Below are 21,190 nucleotides of genomic sequence, written 5' to 3' on the forward strand. Positions count from 1 at the left end.
GTGTGTGTGTGTGCATGCATGCACAGATACGCAATGAGTAGATATTTTTTATCTACAGCTTACTATATAGACAGAAGCTTTGAAAGCTCTTTTCTAAAGTATTTGAGAACTGCCATCTCCTTTCTCTCATCCATCTACCAAGTCTAGGCACCAGAGTCATTCAGTCCCCAGGTACCATTAAAAATCATGTGCTCGTGGGCAGAAACTTCCAACCCGTGTGGATGGTTAAGAGATTAAATCTCTCTCCATATGTCAGCCCTCCTCATGCGCTGAGAAATCTGTGGGCAGAGAGAAGTTCAGTGGCACGTTCAAATTCAAAGTGTGCTTTTCTGAGCATACATTTGATCTGTTCAGTTATGGGCAATCTTATGACCCACCTCCAAAAGAGGGTAAAGTTCTATGAAGGAAATGGAAAAAAAAAAAGAAAAAAAGATAGGTGGAGGAATGAAAACAGGCAGGAGAATGTTGTCTTTTTTTCTTTCTTTCTTTTTTTTTTTTTACACTCAAAGGGTGGTTCTCAACTGGCAGCACTGGCATCTCCTGGGAGCCTGTTAGAAATGCAGAATCTCAGGCCCAACCTCAGACCTTCTGAGTCAGAAATCTGCATTTTAACAGTTGGTTCATGTGTTCATTAAATTTTGAGAAGCCCTGGTTTGGGACTCACCACTCGCCTCCCACGTAGCTCCTCCCCTTCCTTTACTAAGTAGCTTAGATGCGATGTTACTACTTCTGGGAAGTCTCTGGCATTCAGATTCATGTGTATTTTCTGGACACAGTGGCTAAGAAATCTGGGAGGAGGTGTAAAAAGGCAAAGGGGCCCTGGATCTGAGTGAAGAGAACAGGCTAACCTTGCCCCCTCTCAAAGCATCTCTACCCCTGTGCCGCCTGGAATTCATCCTGCTGGCCTGCGGTTATCCCAGAGTCTCTGCAAAGTGCTGGACCAAGATCTTTCTCCCTCGGCATTCTGAGGCTGAAGATCACCCTACATGCCCTCGACAAAAAACATCTGAGGAGCCAGGTCCTGTACACTTGGCTGAATTCCCCCAGGCAGAGCCAGGAAACTTGCCCTCCCTTCAAACTCTGAGCGGTCATGGTCTCAATTATCAAATTGAAATATTTTTCTTGGCAGTTAAACTTGTAGCCAACATAGTAAAGAAACATAATGCCTGTCCCAGGAGGCAGAATCACAAATTCAACTGGGCTTCCCCACTTGACATCCTCAGAGAGAACTTTAAAACAAATAATAATAACAACAACAACAAAAATAATAATACTTTCTCCAGATTTCTGGTTTCAAAACTACCATCATACTTTCACCAATGCTCTCACTTTGTACCTGTAGATGCAAAATGTATTTTAAAAGTCACCTCAATGGACATTTCAGAAGTGGAGATGAACAAGGAGAATAAACTAGATACCAGTAAATCTGGGTTTCACTGTGTTGTGAGAATCGCGCCCTGGAGAGCTTTAGGATTTAGTCATAGTGAGGTCATCCAAAGCCAAAATATTAAGAAAATAAATTGTAATGTTTTTATTCAAAATTCACACAGCCCTCTCCTGAAAATGGCCCTTCACCCACAGTCACTATGAATCATAAGCAAGTTTATATTCTTCCATAAACCCCCTTCCCTTGCATGACAGCCAGTACACAATGGAAGACACAACGAATCTCACCCAGCCCCTCTCCAGTTTACCACGAGTGGGAGGGGCCTTTGTGCGTGTGTTGTCTTCCAGGAAAGGGAAGATCACAATTTTGGAACTTTCCTATCTTTACTCATCTAATGTAGGTTAGAAATCAAATTTAGGGAGATGTAGAAGATTATAATTTTTGTAAAAGAAGCAGTTAAATTGGGTTTTCTCCAGTTAGAAAACTGCCCCTTTTTGGCAAAGTCAGCCCCATGTGTGGAAAGCCAGCTGCTTTCAGGGAAGTCACCAGGTCTGCTACCTGGCCAAGGGCCAACTCCCTGGGCCCTGGGACTTCTCTCCTGCATCCAGGTTGGCCTCTGGCTCATGCTCAAATAAGCATTTATTAGGTAAGTTACTCAGGCTGCATATTAAGAATATGCTTTATGCACACACAAATTGCCTGGAGGATTTATTTTGTATTCAGGATTAGCCATCAACTCTTAGAGTCTTTTATTTTTTATGTCACAGCATCTTAAAAGGGAATTTCTGTTGCTTTGATACTTGGCATTGCTGCAGCCTTGGGGAACTCTCTTGTCCTGGCTAAAGATTTGGCAACTTGTAGAGTTTACAGTCGCGTGGGGAACCTGCTATCTTTCTGCCCTGTGGTTTATTTTTTAAGGAGGAAGGAAAGAGTAATAGGTCAACAGAACCAGAGTTTTGCATTTGGAATGAAGGTTTTGAGAAGGTGCGACCTCTCCAAGGGGATCCAGACTGCAGATGGCAAGGATGAGATTTCAAAGAAGGAAAGCCTTGAAAGGGTCAACTATGCCAAGCCATTTACAATGTTCCTTCCCAGTGTCACTAGCTGAAGTTCCTCATGGTGTCTGTGCTGCCTGTCAGCTCTTATTGGAATCATACAATATTCATTCTAGATCCAGCACTCTGGTGTGGGGTGGGGGTGGTCTCTGGTGCCACATCCAGGGTCCTCAGACTGAACTTCTCCAGAGTATATCTCTTTCCATTCGTAGTGCACAGAGTTCCATAGAGGTCACTTTTTAAAATTGAAATTTGGAGAGAGAACTTCCTACTTCTAGTGATACTGCAAACTCAGATGGTAGCTACAGTAACAGCATAAGAAGTCATCGACTTAAGGTCACTGGTCTAGGACACGGCTAACGTAAAAGGGATAACTTTGCCATAGCTACCGTGAAAAGTCAACCAAAGGCAGTGTAGAGGACAAAACAAGCCCAAAATACAAAGACGCAGATCCCAGGCTGCTGAAAGAAGCACGAGGATGGAGCTGCGCCCTCTGCGCGTGGCTGCAAACGGTGTGGAAAATGGAAAGAGTACTGCAAGAAAGAGGCCGGCCAACGAGTAGTTCTGGGCCTCAGTCTGTCCATCTGAACAATGGGGATGCTCACACCTACTTATTTCCGCAGCTTGTGAGGAGGTAAAACTAGAAATGGGCACAGGCGAGCTCAGCAACACGAGTTAAGGCCGCTCAAGGCCAGCACTGTGTTGAGTCGCTAAACCGCGACGTCCGATGCAGGGTGCGGAGCGCGACGAGACCCCGCCTACTTTTTTGCGCAGCCACGGAATCGGAAAGCCAGGCGCCGAGGCCTGGGCGCGCTTTGCCTCTTCTCCTCCCAGACAATTAGGGCAGAGGAAACAGCCCGGACTGTCTCCCAGGAACTGCGGCTCCCCTGGCGCCCCCAAAGCTGCCTCCAAAGCTAGTCGCTCCGTCTGGGTGCCCTCCCCTCCCGGAACAGAGCGCGTAATGGCTGGAGGCCCCGCGCGCTCCGCGGGGGCGATCGATACTCCCCGGCGGGCTTCCGGGCGCGGGCCCGTGCGCGCAGCCTCTCCAAAGCCGCAGCGCCGCCCCGCTCGCCGCCGCTCCGCTGTTGACATAATTAGACCAAATCTTGAGAGCAAAATAAATGTTCTGTTCGCCTTACAGCCAAACAGATGTTTACAATTCAAATGAAAGAAATACAAACGGCAGGGATTTTTTTTTTCCTCCCCTTCTTCATCTCCAGTGATCGCTTTTTTTTTTTTTTCTGACACGTTAAAAATGTGTAAGCGATTACAGGAGTTTCCTGTCCCCGTTTGTTCTACGGCTGCATTTCTGCGACGTGCGCGTGTAAACAGCGTAGGATCATTCTCGGCAGCTTCCTCTCTAGCCTCTCGGCCTTCTCAATCCCAGTCCAAGTCATCCCCCACCTCCTTAAAGCAGGTGTGAACCGTAATGAAACAGTAAAGGAAAAGGGATGAGGGCTTAACTGCGATCAAGCAGGCCTCAGATGCTATAGCCGCAGCGAGTTGCTCCGTTTGGGGGATATGTCGTTACCGGTATGACTGGCTTACCAGGTCCGAATGCGCTTCTCTAGGTGCAGATTCCAAGCACAACATAAGAAAGGGAGGTCTGCACAGGGAGACCTACTGGTTTAAGATGGCTGTGGATATGTAATAGTGTATGGGGGTTGAAGTGAATCCCCATTTCCCGGTGCAGAGTGTGCTTTGGCTTTTGGAGATGTTTAAAGCAATTAAGAAGTAGAGGGCAGGCAGTAGGCTATGGAAAATATCTCCCTCTCTCCTGAAAAAAAACAAAAAGATTTCTAACCAGCCATGCCTCTAGATCCTTGGGCACGTGAATTTTAAACTTCATATAAAGGAGACTGAAGTCTGGATCTGCAGCATCTGTATTGGGGGACTAACGAGGCAGGCGACGCTCCAGGTGTATTTCTGACAATATTTTCACAATGGATGAGCCACAGAGACGAGTTTTGGCGGTTTAAGGAAAGAGGAACAAGGCTTCTCACCCCGCTTCAATCTTACTCCTTCCAGGAGCTGCTGAAAGAGCCAAATGCTCTCTCTAACTGCGGTTCCAAAGCTCTCGGCTCTCGTGAAACCCAAAAAAAGCACAGGAGAGCTCACCCTCCTGCCTGAGCTGCCTGTGGGCAGCCGTGAGGGCTGCAGAGGAAGAGGTCCATCCACCCTGTTATTGGCAGACCGGGAGACTGATGCTAAGCTTCATTTCACGGGAGCTTTTTTTTTTTTTTTGAAATTAAATCAGATCTGACAATGTTTGTACCGCAGCGTAAATGCCTTCGCTGGCGTGCCAGTCACCTCTAAGCGATCTGACAAACTCCAGCTCTCTTAAAACGTGCAGAGTTCAGATCATATTAATTCCCCAAAAATGTTTTGATTCAAAGTAGTTTGTATTTTGTGTAGCCACGGGCAATCCGGTAAGTGCTCCTGCCTGCCCGTGGCCGGGTCCGCTCCCTCTCCGCGTGGCCCAGAGGCTATGGCGGTATTTAAGCTTCTGAAATTAGCCTGGGGCTGCAAGGCAGAGTGATCACAAAGCGAAACAAGGGCGCTTCCCCTCTTCACTTTTTTCATTTTTTTCTTTCTTCCTTTTTTTTTTTTTGAGTTTGCCATCCCGATTTCACAAAGAAAAAAAAAAAAAAAAGACCAGGGCCAAAATGTCACTTCCCACCCAAATATGGAAGAGCTGGGTCTTCTCATGTCATCTCCACCCTCTTCTGAAGGCCACGGGCCCCTACCCAATTGAACCCCTACCCCTGCGGTTCCAATCTGGATTCACCCATTATTAGCTTCATTAGCGTCATCGTCATCAACATTGTTCTCCTACTATTAAATTCTCAGAGCAAGAAATGAAAGGGACCAGCATCTGACAAAGGGGAGGGGGCCGTGAGGGAGCCTTAGAAGATTCATGGGGAAAAGAAGAGTGAGTTTTCCTTTCTTTCTTTCCTTTTTTTTTTAATGATTAAAAACACAGACGACTCCTGTAAATAGAAGCCTCATTTCTTCAAGAGATGCCTTTTGAAACCCAGTATCTGAATATTCAACGAAGGCAAAGCTCCACTCTGTACGTACAACATTAATATGATCTCTGCAGAATTTGCTACTCAGAAATATTAACATATCAAAGCCGATGCCGGAGGCGAGAGAAGCTATCGATACGCAAGCACAGGGTAAAGTAAAGATTATTGGTTCTGATGGTTGGAGTGGCGGAGCTGCGGGCAAAATCGCGCACACCATTAACCGAGAGTGAGCGCGCGGGGAGCCGCACCTCCGAGGCGGTGGCAAATATTTTATCTAGGTGGTAATTACCTCGCCTCTGCCCCTCTTCCGCTGTCTTTGGCTACCGGGCTTCATTATAGGCAAAAACAATGTAACTGCCACTTACCAAAGTGAGTCAGGGAAATGGCATTTTGTTCTTTGCAAACAGAAATGCCCAAATTTAATGAACTGAGGCCTCCCCCCAGCACCCACCCCGCCCCGGCCCCAACACACAAACACCACTACAAATAGGATAGCCTCTCCCTAGTGAACTCGGGTAGGGCACTTAGGGGTCTGTCTTCCTTCTAGAAAAGCATTCAGGAGTCTTTGGAAGTGAAATCTATTGTTTCCCTCCCACAGTCAATTCTGGAAATCATTAGAAATGTAAGTTTATCCGAGAGCTCAGCAGGAGAGAAAAATGGCGAAAGGGTTTGCCTTTCAAGAAATCACATTTCATATGGAGAGTCACTTGTAAAGCCTGAATGAGAAGAGAAACAGACCTCCCCGTCTGAACACAATTCGGTGGTATGGAAGAGAGCTTGAGTTAAAGTCCTCTCAATTTTTGATGAACAAAGGTGACTTGAGCTGTTGATATGACTGAAAGTCCTGTGAGCTACCGCGACAATAGAGAGAGGGGGCTTCCTTAGCGTTTCTTCGAAAACGAGGAGTCCTGAGGCGAGGGAGCAGGGTGGGTAGCTAGGATATAGACTACCTTTTAAGGCAAGACTTCCTTGCTATCCATTTGGAAATTGTCATGAACATTGATCGTTTCAGAGTAAACAGACACACACCCTGGTCTCTGGGGCTCAACCAAGTTAATTGGCCTTTCTCTAAGACACATGGAAATGAAACAACCTCAGCAGCTAAACTCTGAATTCCTTCGCAGAGGAGAGGGGAAGGATTAGGGTTTAGTCAAACAACACAAACGTAAATCTCAAGTTACCTCCCCTCTCTCCTTGGAGCCTCGCCGTTCTTCTAAAAGATCAATATTTAGTTTAAAATAAATTCGGCTCGATTTTTAGGTGAAAGGAAGTGTCACCGAATTCCCTGAGCAATCAAACACCACCTAAGGAAGACCATTTCCGTGACTCGGAGAGGATAGAAACGCAGTTCCCATCTTGTAGTTACCGGAGAGTTTTAGCCTTTCTCGGGAGGCTGTCCCCTAAATCTCTTTTGGGAAATTCAGCTGATTTGCACAGCAGCCTCCCTTCCAGCTCCCGCCCTCGGCCTCGAATAATTCTCACCTCCGCCCCCGGCAGCTATTGTACGATATGATGCAATTTCCAAGCATTTGAGAAGGTGGTCTTGGGGCAAATGCGGAACTGAACGCAAAGAGCGCAGTAGCGCAAGCCGGGCTCTGGGAGCAGCCGGCTCCGGGCGCTACTTAGTGGCGCTGTCCTTCAGCACCACCGACATCTCCGTGCGCCCTGAGCGCATGGCCTCACCTAAGGTGTGACCGCCCCAGTAGACTGGGATCAGCAAGTCTCACCTGGTCCCTCTTTCACTGTGTATTTTAAACCCTCTCCCCAACAAAATGTATATTTTATTTCAGTTTTCACTAGTCTCGGGCCTATTTCGTGTCATTTCATTATGGCTGTGCATTGGCCTGGCTGACAAGCTTAATATGGCTCATTGTAAAAATTTTTTGTCGAGCAACAGTAACAGTTAAAAAAATGTTTTTTCAAATCATCATGGGGTGAAACTACAGGGCTGAATAGTCATTCTATACTTAATGGAGTTTCCAAATATAATATTGACTCAGACAATATATGGTTTCCCAAAGGAGAACATTCTGTTTTCCTCTTGTCTCAATTCAAACGGAGTTTAAATTGGACATCAGGTTGTAAAGCCTGCAGTTTAAACATAAAAGAATCCACTGCTTTCTATCCATGCATTTCTTTCTTTGGAAAAGCATTGAAATCTATCAACAAACCTTGAAAGGGATAAGGAGAAACTCAAGGACCTTTATTTGGTGCCATACGAAGTGACTCAGTTTCAGTGGTTCAGTTACTAGAGACAACTGCGGCCCTGGAGCTGGAATTAGTCCTGGTGAATAGGCCACATCTTATTAATTCGTATGAAGTTGGGATAACAGCTGGTCCCCCTTGCCTTGTGTGCTCCTCGGGTTACTCAGCTTGCTAGGAAAATAAGCTTCAGAGGCTCTGGGTACAGTTAAATGGGGAGGCCAGCAAAATCGGCACTGCCTTGAGGCCCCGAAAATGTCATAGTTCAAAACCTTTTGTCAAAAATGGAGCATTTGAGATGCAGCCCCCTTCAGTGTCTGAGCTGAAATCAACAGCTCGCCATTCTGGCCTTCCCCCCACCTTCCAGTTCCATGGGTAGCTCTGGATTCAGATGTTTTCCTCAACAGATGGGAACAAGAAAGCTTTATCCAGTACAGTTAACACCGCCTCCTCCTCCCAACATCCCTTAAAGAAAGAAATGTTCTGGACACTTGGAAAAATAAGGGCCGCTATGGTATTGGTGTTTCATTAGCCTTCCTTGAAGCCCAGTGAATTTAGCCTTTCACAGAATCCTTCAAAGCCTCAAGCTAACACCATCACCTCAATCACCCAGGCTGTGGCTGGCACATTTAGGGCTAAAAGAAACTAGAAATTCTGCTCGAGGATGTGGTGATGGGGGAAGGGAGTGTGAGAAGGTTTTTTGTTTTTTTTTTAATCTTTTTCCTTTCTTTTTTGGCTCTAACTTTGATTGTGCCACTGTTCTATTGAGGAACAGCAAATCTTTTCTATCACAGTCTTTTGGACACAATCTGTGTTCAAGCCTCAGTGGAAGAAGGGAGGTTTTTAATGTGGGTATGCCTGTGTGGGACAAGAGTGATTGACCAAGAAATTGTTTTCTTTATCATCAGATGGGGGAATCTGACGTTTAGAAACATCACCAGACCTTCAGAACAAAGTAACAGGTGAGAGAAGAATGTTTAGCTTTAACGTGTTTTACTTACCTCTTCTTATCACTCCACCTTGGCCATTGAGAACAAGCCCACACTGGGCTTCCACTGAGCCCTTAAGAAAAGAGAAAGAAATAAAATCACACATATAGATACTAACAGGTGTGACAACAGTCTCAACCTGCGCCAACCCTGAACCCTATATCCTCGTAACCCCACAGTAGCCATTTAAATGCAACCATTGAGCTGGAGCTAGTTTGGTAGCACGCACAATTCTGAGGGGAAAAAAAAATTGCCAGAAAAACCACAATCTGAAAGTTGTATAAATCTTAAGGTATGCATTTTACAGCACCATACAATATTACACTTCAAAGCGCCTGAGTGCCTTTTATCTTGGCATAAGAGAATGAGAAGCCCTTTGAGTCCCCATCAAGGCACATAGCATATATATAGACAGTTTCCACGGCACTTTCTGCGTGGAGCAAATTACACCAGAAGTGTCAAGTCTGGCACTGTGGGTTTCTTGGGAGCTCAGAGGAGCTATTTCAAGTGCAGAATTCAAGATATCTTATGAGGGTTCTGTTTTACCCCAGATGTAGGTGCATCCTATAATGCTCTCCAAAATGTGTCTTAGAGAGGAAGCACCTTCAGCATCACTCACAGTAGATCTTCAGGCTCTTAATGGCTGGAGGGGTCATTTCAGCTGGCAAGGAGGAAAAGGTCTACTGATTTTTGATTAAGAAAAATAAAAATTTCTCTCTCTGTGTCTTTTTTTTTTTTCCTGAGTCGAAATGTGTTAAAGGCTCATTTTCCTTTACAAACAAACGAGGTATTGGACATGAAAGAGGCCTTGAAGGGTGTTAACCTATCCAACAGCCCGTGAAGAGTTAAGTAAATGCGGAGAGAGTCGGTGCATAATAAAAACCCACTTTACAAAACAACCTTTACAGCCCAGGCTTCCTTTCGCTTCCCCATTTTCACCATATTGAGGCAGGCCTGTAAGACCCCCCTTTTCAACCTACTCACGGGCTCTTTCTTATTTTAAATGTTCTGCCTTAAAGTGATTATCAAATCAATATGAAAAAAAAAACTTGGAGACTGAGCATAAATTAAAGCAGTGATGGGAAAAGGTGTGACAGTTTTCTTTGTTGGCCATAGCAAATCTTTTTAGGGGACTCAAAGATGGAACTGAAGCCACAAGACTGTTTGCATCTGTTAGGCAGACTTAGACCGCCCTCCAAACCATTGGACTTTCACTTAAAATTCTGTGCAGGGAAAAGTATATTTACATTTGTTGCATTTGAAATGAGGCAGATGCTGATGAATGTTTTAAAAAGGAAGAAATAAAAGGAGAGAGACGGGTTGCTCCCACACATCCCCTCCCCATTTCTCTTTTTAAAAGTCTCTATGACTTTTTTTCTTTTTCTTTTCCCTTCTGACAACTAAGTCCAGGAGGAGTGGGAGAAAATAACTTGCCAGACTTCCAACTTGCTTCATTTATCTATATCTGTGGGTACATGTATATACTCACACACATCTCTAGACACAGATAAATGAATATATCATACACCATTCTCCTCTGTTTCTTCTAGTTTCTTGGAGTGTTGCTCCCAGTATGAACATTCTCTCAGTATGAGTAATAAACGGGGAAAGGAGATTAAGACTATCGAAAAGACAGAGGGTGAAAATAAAGGCTTCAAAATATCTGAAATGGAGAAGGTAAAAGGCCCAGAAGCTCTCCAAGGGAGGGAACCACTTTCCCTCCCAGCCTCTGGCGCACCGTTTAAGATGTTTATTTTCTTGGAAGAAACGAATCTTGCTCTCTTCACTTAACAAACTTCTCCCCCTCCTAAGTAAAACATGTTGTTTGGTCGGATGACATTGCATAAATGACCAGTTGAATGGCACTAAGTCGAAAATTGGATAAACTACGGTGTTCTTTTGCACGGGATTCGCTCTTTGTCTGGTGCTTGCAAATGTTCTAATCCCCTCTTTTGAAAAATACCCGGCTTTGTGCCTAGCACAGAAAAAAAATTTGTACAGATACAAAAAAATCAGCAGCAGACGTGGCTATTAAAAGGAGTAAATAGGTTTTAGTTGAGCTAAGCATTGAATGGCAGATTTTTTTTCCTCTTGAGACATACGGGGATCCTTGTGAAAAATGAAAAACTTGCCTTGAGCGTATAAAATTATTTCGTGCATATGAATGTAGAAAGTCAAGGTTTAGAGAGCCGAATCTTTTTTCTTGTGAGCCGATCTTGTGGCTGTGGCTCTTTGTTGGCACTGTAAGGGCTTTCACTTTAATTTTAAAATAATCCCTTGCTCAGAGGTAAATGAGGGGGAAAGATTTTCTGTGCGCAACAAGGGGCCTCGTATGTCTCCAACTTGTGCTCTTCCAGCATCTCCCCTTTGGTTTTGAAGCCGGTGGAGGAGATGGCCAGCTTTGTGGGGACTCGCAGGTAGAGCCGCACTCTCAACTGAAGGAAGACACAAATTCATGTCTTCTGGGCTCAGTTTGGGACATTTGTGGACTTCTGTGTTTGAAATGTGGCTATGACAGTATGTTTGCATGATTATAAATTCTATTGTTGGCAAACAATGTGCAAAAATACATGAAGAGAGAGAGTGGGAGAGAGCTATCTGTCTGATTGAATGATGGCCTTCACAGTATGTGAATTCCTTCCTTCTTCCTTCCTTCCTTCCATTTCTCTCTTTCTCCCTTTATTTTTTCTCTCTCCCTCTCCCCCCTTTCTCCTTTCTTCCTCCCTGTTTCTTTTCTCTCCCCCCTCCCTTTCTTTATTTCTTCATTTCCTTCTTTTTAAAAATTTTCTTCTTTTTAAAGAGTTGCATATGATGTAAAAGTTACTGGCTTGGAGAGAAAAACTAAAGTTGTGAATCGTCCAGCTGGGTGACAGGACTGGGCACTCCTCGGGCAGTGACAGTTAAGCGCAAACCCACACCCTGGCCAAGTGCATTATGTGGATCCTTCTCTTGGGGTAAATTTATGAGACTTTTATTTGCGATTCTTTACTTTCCACTGCAATCTAGGATATTCGGTGAAACTTTTGCTAGAGCTCAGGGTCCCCTAAGTGTTCCGAGAACAAACAACCTCCCCCCTCCAATCACAGTAAGTCCCCCACAAGCTCAGTCCGGGACAAACACCTGGGACACGCGGGTAGACTCGGCAAAGCGCGTAGACTGAGGGTGCGATTGGTCATCAACTTATCGGGTCTTACTCTGAGTCCAGTTGGCTCAACTCCAGCCTCCTTGATCTCCCTCACTGCATCGCCTCAGGGACAGAAACCTGGGTTCACAAAAGACCTCAGAACAAACCAACCGAAAGTAGAGGACCCGCAGCTAGCCGGACCCCTGAGCGTCCAGGTGAAAGGCCCCATCCAGTGAGAGGGACAGCGTGGCACACGCCTCCTCTAATTGTTTTGATAACTTTCCATAAGTGGGGTGTGTGTGTGTGTGTGTGTGAGAGAGAGAGAGAGAGAGAGAGAGAGAGAGAAGGAGACAGAAAGAGAGAGAGAGAGAGAGAGAGAGAAGGAGAGAGAGGGAGAGAGTGGAGACGGCTCGCAGTCGGAGTAGTAACGGCGCGGGAGGGGGAGGGCGAAGGGGGGAGGGCGCAAATTCGCTGCATGCTTATTTACCTGCAAGTCGTCGGCTCCCGCGGCGGCCAGCCCCAGGCTGGGCCCTGGCAGGAGTCTTTGATCTGGGTGCATTCCATACTGAGAGCCATGGCTCATGAGGGACAGGTCGTGGCGGCGGTAGGCATCGAGGCAGCCCAGCTCCCGCCTCTGCTCGTCCAGGCAGGACGACTTGAGCGCCCGCGCATTGTGCAGGTTAATAAAGTCGGTGGGCTCCCCGTGGTGGATCTGCTGGTAGTACTGTTGCGAGTGGTGGAGCGAGTTCAGAGAGTAGGCGTCGGGAGTGACGGCCGGGTGGCTGTGCTGAAACTCGTAATGGAAGGACTGGTGGTGGAGCGGGGTGTACTGGTGGTTAGTGGAGAAGTAGGGGGATGCAAACTCGGTGCCGGTGGTGGAGTAAGTTAAAGGGGAGGAGGAGGAATAGGCGACAGTGGAATTGGCTACGGACTCCAGACAGCCAAGCTGCATCAAACGGTAGCTGTTTGATCCGTCGTGACGTATCTGGAAGGAAGAGGGGGAAAAGGGAGAGCAGAAAAACTTGAGGTTTGTCATTTTGCCACCGAGGCGCGGCTCTCGCGGAGCCAGGAGCGTCCTCCGGCTTTCCAAGGGGCGCGAGCGCGCAGGGCTCGGGCCGAGCCGTAGCCGGGCTCCGAGCCTCCGCCGGGGAGCCTCTGCGAGCAGGCAGGCTGGGGGTGGGCGGCCTCGTCCTCACAGTCGAGAGCGCGGAAAAAAATCCCCCACCCTATATAGGTGCGGGTGACACACACACACACACACACACACACACACACACACATACACGCGCGCGCACACACACACACACACACACGCGCACACACAGCCCCTGCCCAACTTGCGCAGGGAGCCGGGCGCCGGGAGCCAGGTTTGCCACTGACTCCGGGGCTGCGGGGAGCAGAGGCAGACAGTCCACACGCGCAGCGCGCGGGCCCGCTCCTGGCCACTCCAACCCGCTGGCGACACCGAGATGCCGCGGCGGTCCACGCCGGGATGCTCCGCCAGAGCTGCTCAAAATTATCATCCAAATATTAAAAAAAAAATCCAGTCTGTGCAAATAGTCCAACTCGCTCATTTTCTTAGCCATTTGGGGCAAAGAATCCGACCCCCCCCTTTTCTCCTTCACTTTCCTAGAATAAGCCCATTTCAAAAGGGGTGCGCGTTCCCAACCCGCCCCCCCCCCCGTCCACCTACCGCTCCCCCACCATCAATCTCTTTACTTTGCCTTTCCGAGTATCTTTTTTCCATCTCAATCTCTTTCTCCTCACCCCCTCCTCCCTTTCTTTATTATTAGGATTATGTTTTCCCCCTCATTATGGCAAATGTTTCTTAACGTGGCAGAGAGTTGCCCTTCCTGGCGACAGATGTCATAACGAACTTTCTCCCCTTTCCTTCCTTAACTTCCCCCGAAAGCCAGATTATAATTAAACGTAACGGTCCAATATAGATTAGAGACGGGGGAAGCTGCCACCGCCGCCGCCACCGCCGCCGCCACACACACACACGCGCGCGCTCAAAAAAAAAAAAAAAAAAAGGAATACCTCGGCATCGTGGACTAGTCCCGGAAAGGTAGTTGACATGTTGGGTTTCTCCGAAAGCTTACGATGCAATTTCCCCCTCCAAAAAAAGAATCGGGAAAAAAATCCAAACTTCTTGTATTTTCCAATTTTTTTAAGGAAAAAAAAATGTTCTATAGATAGAGATCTAAATTGTAATGGCTTTGCCCGGATCAGATAGCTCCTTGCCTCATACCCACTTAAAAACCTGTAGGAACAAAATTTTCCCTCTGCACAAAAGCAGCTCCCTGGAACAGATTTTGTACTTGCTGAGTATTTCTTTGGCTGATGTCGTAGGTCCCTTGGTAATATAGAAGTTTTGAAAATTAAGCATCAGCACTGAGAACTGGGAGGACAATAGGCAGAAGAGATTTATCCCAGGAGACAAGGAATAAATATTGTATCTTCGCCTAATAAGGAACTGGAGGTTCTTTCAACATTTTTATCCATTTTTTCCAACCTTTATCATGCTTTTCTATACCGACTGAGGTGAGGACTCATCTCTGCAGAGAGCATTTGCACACATTTTTATTGTGAAGACAAAGCTCTAGCTCCGATGAGTGTGTATTAGAGATAGAAATATATATTAATTAAAGCTTCCTTTTACACAAGTGTTCATTCCTATTGGTTCCACTCCTTGGATGCTGAAAGCTGCTTTTTCCAACAAGCACCCAAATCAATTTTGCCCAGATTGGGGTGTCTGCCTTTGCCCAAGTGGGAACAATACTCCTCTCTCCATATTTACATGAATTTGGGTTCTTTCCCCCTTTTTGAAAGGCAACACCCGGCAGTCGCTTACACTTTCAGCAGCTTTTAAAACAAATAACCATGATGGACAGTCCCAAGTTTCCATCATAAAGAAATGGAGTAACTGGCAATATATTTAAGAGAAATACAAGAAAATAAAGACGTGTGGCAAGATTCTACATTTAGGTAAAATGTTGTCTTCCACTCCTCAAGCCAACCCATTTTCCCCCTCTTTTGTGTTTTCCTTCTTCCTTTTCAGAAACAGTGCTGAAGTGGGGAGGACCATTTAGCAGTGGCACCAGGCATTTGAACACCATTACCTCGGAATAACCCTTAAATGTTTGAAAATAACATTTCACAAAGAGAGGGCAGGAAGGAGGCAGTGCACACCTATGTCTGCCTCTTCGGTGGGTTTCTCGACTTGCAGTGTTTGAGCTGTACTTCGCTGGAAACTAGGCTTCCCGCACCAAGCGGTCTAGCGCCTGGAGCGGGTAGCTGTGGCTACAGGCTCGCAATACTGAGGCTCAGCCAGGTCCGCTCTCCAGCCCTGCCCATCTCCTAACAACTGACTGGCCCCATAGACTCATCTCAGAGATAGAAAGGGTAATTTAGTCTTAATTGCTATTTCATTTGGTTAGCTTTTAAGTGTTTAAGCTGAGAAGGTGTCTTAATAATAAGCCGCAGGCAAACAGGCATGTGGCTTTTTTTTTTTTTTTTTAGGTTGGGGTTTGGGAGGGTTTATTAGGATCTGCTCATGCAGGCTAACTGGGGCTGTCACTCAGCGCTCTTTGCTTTATATAAATGGACAAAGGCACACGACCAGAATTGAAATGCACTGTCTGAAATGGAGATCCGTGATGCTTCAGTCCTGCACGAGGGTCAGCAGCCAACACTTGCTCCCCTTTTCAAGGTGCGCAAGGGTCCCGTTCCCTCCCCCCACCCCACTTCTTGAAATTCCGTATGTTGGTGTAATGAAGTCAGGAGTCTGAGAGCCCAAAGGAGATGAAAAGGAAGAACGCCCAAACTAATCTTTAAGTAGGAGGGGTAAGATGAGTGCCTTTGACACTGAGGGGCTGACTCCCCAAATGCTTGCAGTGGGGTCTTTTGTTTGCCAGGACTCAGAGAGGCTTCTATATTCCACCCACGATGAAACATGCATCCGTGGGAGTGGGGGCCTGCCCCCACGACCTTACCCCAAGGACCCCCAACTCCTGCAAAGGTGCAAACCTCCTCCCCCCAGAAGAATGGTTATCTGGGGAATGGCCAGACCCTCTTTTCCTGGTAGCTGATGTGGGTTTCCCAGTAAGTCCCAGCTCAAAAGAGGAAGCACGGCCCATTCTCAGACAAGCTGCAAACCCCTCCCCCAACTCCCGTACTGTCAGATACATCTTCATTGAAGGCGAAGGGACCTTCGTCCCCCGGCTTAGGTCCAGGCAGCAGACACAAAACCCTCTCCCTCGGGAACAACCAGGAGGCCCAGGACGTCGTGGCCGCCTGCTCTGCCTGCTGTCCCGGCTCGTTTGGCCCCTGTGTGTGGCCCTTTTGGGGAGAAGGGCCACACGCAGCCCCTGCACTTCTGACGCGCTCTCGGTAGTGAGCTCTGGCCTCGAGCTGAGTGCATCCACAGAATGACCTCTGGTTGTCTCGGCCTTCTGAATCCTTCAGGACAGCACTGAAGAACTGGCAGACGGACTCCTTCTTTCCGCTCCCTAACCCCACCCGGTTTTCCCGAGTGACTTCTAGGTACCCAGACAAAAGGCGTCCAGAGCTTCATCTACTGAGCTTCTTGGCCGCCGCTGCCCCGCCCCCGCGGTACTAAAGGAAACTAAAGATCACGCAAGATGAGAAAAAAACTTGTGTTCAAAGGAGATGAAGCGGGAAGGGTAAAGTGTATCTCTTTCAGCTTGGGGGTCTCCTTTGGAAAGCGTTCCTCCCACCCCAGTGCCCAGCTTCCCACACCAGCGTCTAAACTGTAGGGAAACCCCATTTGGCCAACTGCTCCCTCTCGCCTCATCCCAACATAAAAAAAAAAAAAAAGCTGTTTGTCCCTGAAAGAGAAGTTTGGGAAATCATCCGCGCCATATGCACATACTGGTCAGCAGCTCCCTTCCATCTGCTCTGGGGTTGCTCGGCGCGCCCCTTTTCTAAAGAAACTCATCGAGGCAGGTGTGTGGTGTGCTTGGTGTCTGTGCGTGTGTGATATGCGCGCGCGCGATTTGTTTCTGTCAGACAGTTCCCCCCCCTCCACCGTCCTCCCTTCCCATCCAATTAATAGTCTTGAGCAATTAATAAGTGCCATCCTGCTTGACCCAAAGGCTGGGCGTTTCAGCAAAGCTAATTTCTCTTTCTCTGCTTTGGCCCTTTCCGGGAGAGCGATTGGCCACACATTTTCCAGCGGGCGGTGTAATTGAATTAACTGGCCAAGGCGAGTTGGAGACACAGCGACAATCGCCTGAGGCTCCCTCCCTCGGGAAACCGGTAGTGAGCATCCCAGCCTGAGCCCGAGGCCCGCCTGGCTCCCGCCCACTCGAGACAGCTCATAAAAGCACGGAGCAGCCCTGCCAGCCCAGACCCCTAGAAGCTGGAGAGGGTGTCTCTTAGCACCCAGCTCTTCTGTTCTGCCTTCTGATTCCAGGCTCCACACTCCAGGAAGGATTGTTCCATCGCAGTTGATTTAAGGATCTGCAGAGAAGTCTTTATATCTGTCGTGATTGTTTTGGTTAAGATCCAGAGCTAGAGAAGAGAATTTCTGAATTAGTTCTTTCCTATAGTTAAGACTCTGGTGTGGGAAGCTCAGGTCCCTTCCTGGGTTTCTAGGCTGGTACCATTCCAATCACCCCAGTTTTCTTCCAAACCCAAGCATCTCCACTGAAAGGGTCTTGCCACCCACTGCGTGTGTTTGAGGTTGGTGGACAATTAGCAGCAAGCAACTGCCTATCCCTAGTTTATTAAGCACGTATTTCTCTTCCTCCTTCTTAGTCCTACTTGGGATTTCCTTTGCTTCTCCACATGAACTTTATTTGTTTTTTTATTCTGTTTTCCTGTTTCTGAACAGACCTTTCCTACAAAATTGCTTGCATAATACTTAGTGAAGTAGAGTAGTTAAGGACTGTAATTATTTGGGCATTTTCAACCAAAACATATTTCCTTGGATACACACGTGAATCAACCAGAGTATCTTCCTTTCTCTGTTTTTCCTCCTTTCTCTTCTTCCTTCCTCCCTCTTTAAGGAAAGGTAGAGATGAGACCGAATCTATTAAACCTATGCCTTAAAAGAGCAGTGTGGACATTGTCTAAGAATGAAACTTGGTGGGTTCTTGTCCAACGGGGCATGCAGTCCCATAACCCAGAGAGTTTGCACAATGGGAGAGAATTTTCATGATCACAGAGACCCTGGCTTTGGAAGGGTACTTGTACAGGAAAACGGTGGGACCCGGAAGATCCAATATGTTCTTTCCACAAAGTGAACAAGAGGTGTTGATCTGTTCATCAGGACCGCTTCTAACCCTTCCAGGCCTCAAAGTGCCTTTCCTTTCACTTTTATTTTGGATGCACAGAAACAGCTGAGGTGCCTTTGGGGAATTCAAAAAACAAACAAAAAAAAGAGCTAAGGACTGCTGTGTCCTATGTTAGTGGTGTTCTGGTACTATCTGCCCTCACTTCTTTGTGGATCTCCTGCATTCTAAGCATTTCCACCCTGGAAAGTCTTCCAAGACAAGCTCAGCCTGGGCTCTCCAAGAGTCAACCTCTCAGGCCCCGAGTTTCACAGTCACTCAGGATTTTAGGGACCTGGAAACATCTTCTTATCCAAAGACCTGTTCTCCTAACATCTCCCACTAGGAACTGTGGGTGAGCGGGTGGCTGGGGGCAAACCGTCAGTGGGTGGAAAGGCAAACGTGTTGGGCCCACCAGGCAGCATCCTAACCCCTGGTTCATTGAGTTTTCTTAATGAGGCAAGGGGAAGAGAGAACAGTGCTCCGAATATCAGGAAAATTCTGGGCGGGAGCCAGGAATCTAAAACTTGACCCAGTTTCAGGACCAGATATTTGGGGAGAAGAGGCATGGGGGCAGCCTGGGTATGGGTCAGACCCCCCCCAACTCCATGCCCTACCCCCAACCCCCAGCCAAAAATAAATTACTTGCCTGTTAGCCTGAGCTGACGCCGACTCTCGGTCTTTCTAAAGGTCCCTCCCCTCTCCTTTCCAGTTAGGATTTGATAACTCTTCTTCCTCCTCTTGTTAGTCCATACCCTTACCCCATTCCCCTTTCAACAACTGAAGGGCCAATTTTTGGAAAACGTACCTTAATTGCAAACTGCATTTTAAATAAGAACTGTGGGATATTTGGGGGAAATTAACACTTCTGCCAAGCTCTCCAGTCATTTCAATTTAAGGGTTGTCACTGACTTCTTTAAACTTCGGGGTTTTTTTCTTTTCCTTCTCTTTAGTAAAACTTTCTCTTGCAGGACCCCTACCACCCCGCGCTCTGAGCTGTATGTCAGAAGCCTAAAGCGGATCTGTCTTCCGCCTTAGCCTTGCAGCCGACAGGCAACACGGTTCCACAATCGTACAGAGGAAAAATGCATTGGCCAGCAATTAAAAAGCCTGGGGAACGCATTAGTCGAAAATTAAACTCCGAAGTCTTCTCTTTGATAAAAGTGAAACTTGGGGCTCAATCCCTCCTCTGAGAGGGCGGACTCCTAGCCCTTCTGCGGCAGCTGCCGAGGGGGACCCGGGCGGGCCGCCCACCCTCTCCCCGCAGCGCCTGCGTCGCCAGCCCCGCGGCGTCGGGGGGCGCTCACCCCCAGGCGGCCGGGCGAGCCCGGGAGGGCGCGGCGCCTGCAGGCCCCGGGGGGCTGGCTGCGCTCTTTGTGGCAGGAAGCTGAGGCCTTGCTCTCCCAAGGGACACTTGACTCTTGCAGCTGAGAAACGGCATGAGCTCGGGGCGGACCGCGCTGCGCCCTCGCTCCCCGGCTGCGCTGTTGAACCTTGCAGCGCAATAGCGGTTTCGGAAAGTCCGCCGGCCAGCATTCCCGTCTACGGAGACTTCGTTTACTAAGCACTTTTACAAGTGTTGAGTCATCGGATCCTGAGAACACGCCCTCTCTCCTTTACTGTCTTTTTATGGAGCAAAGAATAACAGAACAGTAACAGCGAACACTTACTCACCACTTAAAGGTGTCAGGCCCTTTCTGAGCCCTTTACAAGCACTGTATCCTCACAACACCCCTGTGAGTTAAGTATTCTGAGGTAGGTAGAGTGTGTATTAGGATCAGTATGAAGTGGGTGTGGGTGCAGACGAGGACCCTGAAGCCCTCGGCGGCGGCTCAAGACCCTCCCTTTCCCCAGCACGTAGGCCAGCGGTGGAAGTGAGGCTCAGAGAGGTTATCAGTCATCGCCAAGGTCACACGGGGCTTTGAACTAGGATTTTGGCTTCAAATACAGATTTTTTTTTTCTACATCGTCTGGCTTCTACTGCTGCATCTAAACTTTTCCAGGTTTTGAATTTCCAACCTTTACTCCACGTCTCCATTCCTTTCTAAAATGCCTAACAGAGCATAACCACATTGAGGCCCGGTCCAGGTTTCTTTCGTAGTAAGGGAGGGTCATCTTGACGCCTGTGGCGCAAATCCAGCCTCTCTGTTCTTGCCCCTCCCTTTCCTGGTGACGGACTGGATGTGGGGCTTCCAGAGCCCGTCCCCTCCCCTGGCAGGTTGAGCTCCGTCTCCATCCCCGGGAAGGCAGTGGCTCCCAATGCCCGGCTTGGATGCTCTGAGGCTGCGGTGCGCGCGCACCCGGAGCCAGGCCGCAGGGGCGGCGGGTGGTACCCGCCAGGCTCCTCTTACACCCGCTCCCCAGTCCCGCTGTGGCTGAGGCTTTGTGGATCCACCGGGGTCCTCAGGATCCCCTCGTAACCGAGATAGCTGATTGTGCTGCAGTAGGAGGGCTGGGTCTGGAACCATGGGACCTGGTCTTCAATCCTTGATTCTGCTTCTAATTGAGCAAGTTACTTAATTTTCTGACTTGTAAAATGGAGAAAAACAAAAAACAAAAAACTGACACTTAGCTAGTCTGGCTATTATGCGGTTTAAGTGAAAAAAATTGTCTGTCTATTTATCCATCCTTTTGACCAGCCTAGGCAGAGGGAAGCATTTAGTAAATCCTGGGTATTATTATTTGGAAGGAGGGGATTATTAAGAAGGCAAGGAAAGAGAGGCTTTATTAGAAGGGCATCTTTGCTTCTCTAGGGTCCATTTCTGCGGCCCTTTAACAGATGGCACTAAAGAAAATCCGGCTGGGAGGGATTGCAGAGGCCACAAGATCCTACCCTTTGCTGAAGTATAAAGTCCCACAACTAAGCAAGCAGCAATGCCTGTTTTTGGGCCAGAGCTGGAAGTCAGATGCTTGCATCCACTCAGCCCAAAGCCTCTCATCCAGGATCCAGGGAACGGATAGCTCAGTCCCACACCGACCCCCCACCTTTTTTTATGGCTAATATTTCCTTCTGACCTAACATTTTGGTCTTTACAAAATTTGATTTTCATTTCTTCTCTCTCTGTCTTCTCACTTGCTGTCTCCTCACTTCTCCATCCTCCTCTTCCT

The 21,190-nt window shown here is 47.7% G+C and overlaps 1 protein-coding gene and 1 long non-coding RNA gene across 2 annotated transcripts in view; one reads left to right on the top strand and one right to left on the bottom strand.

The window, feature by feature from the left end:
- TFAP2D (transcription factor AP-2 delta) overlaps positions 1–14,394 on the bottom strand; it is a 50,617-nt gene extending 36,223 nt beyond the window's left edge. Inside the window, exons 1-3 of the mRNA XM_006211544.2 lie at positions 13,827–14,394; positions 12,274–12,771; positions 8,675–8,735 (exon numbers count right to left, since the gene is read on the bottom strand). Coding sequence (XP_006211606.1) covers positions 8,675–8,735; positions 12,274–12,771; positions 13,827–13,865 — 598 coding nt within the window. The 5' untranslated portion in view covers positions 13,866–14,394. The remainder of the gene's footprint in view (positions 1–8,674; positions 8,736–12,273; positions 12,772–13,826) is intronic.
- On the top strand, positions 5,313–9,387 carry LOC140687581 (uncharacterized). Its single transcript, XR_012061970.1, has 3 exons — positions 5,313–5,621; positions 8,582–8,635; positions 9,214–9,387. It is a non-coding gene; the product is annotated as an uncharacterized lncRNA (long non-coding RNA).
- Positions 14,395–21,190: the final 6,796 nt, after the last annotated feature.

The sequence above is a fragment of the Vicugna pacos genome, chromosome 20 (assembly GCF_048564905.1).
Source record: "Vicugna pacos chromosome 20, VicPac4, whole genome shotgun sequence".
NCBI lineage: Eukaryota > Metazoa > Chordata > Mammalia > Artiodactyla > Camelidae > Vicugna > Vicugna pacos.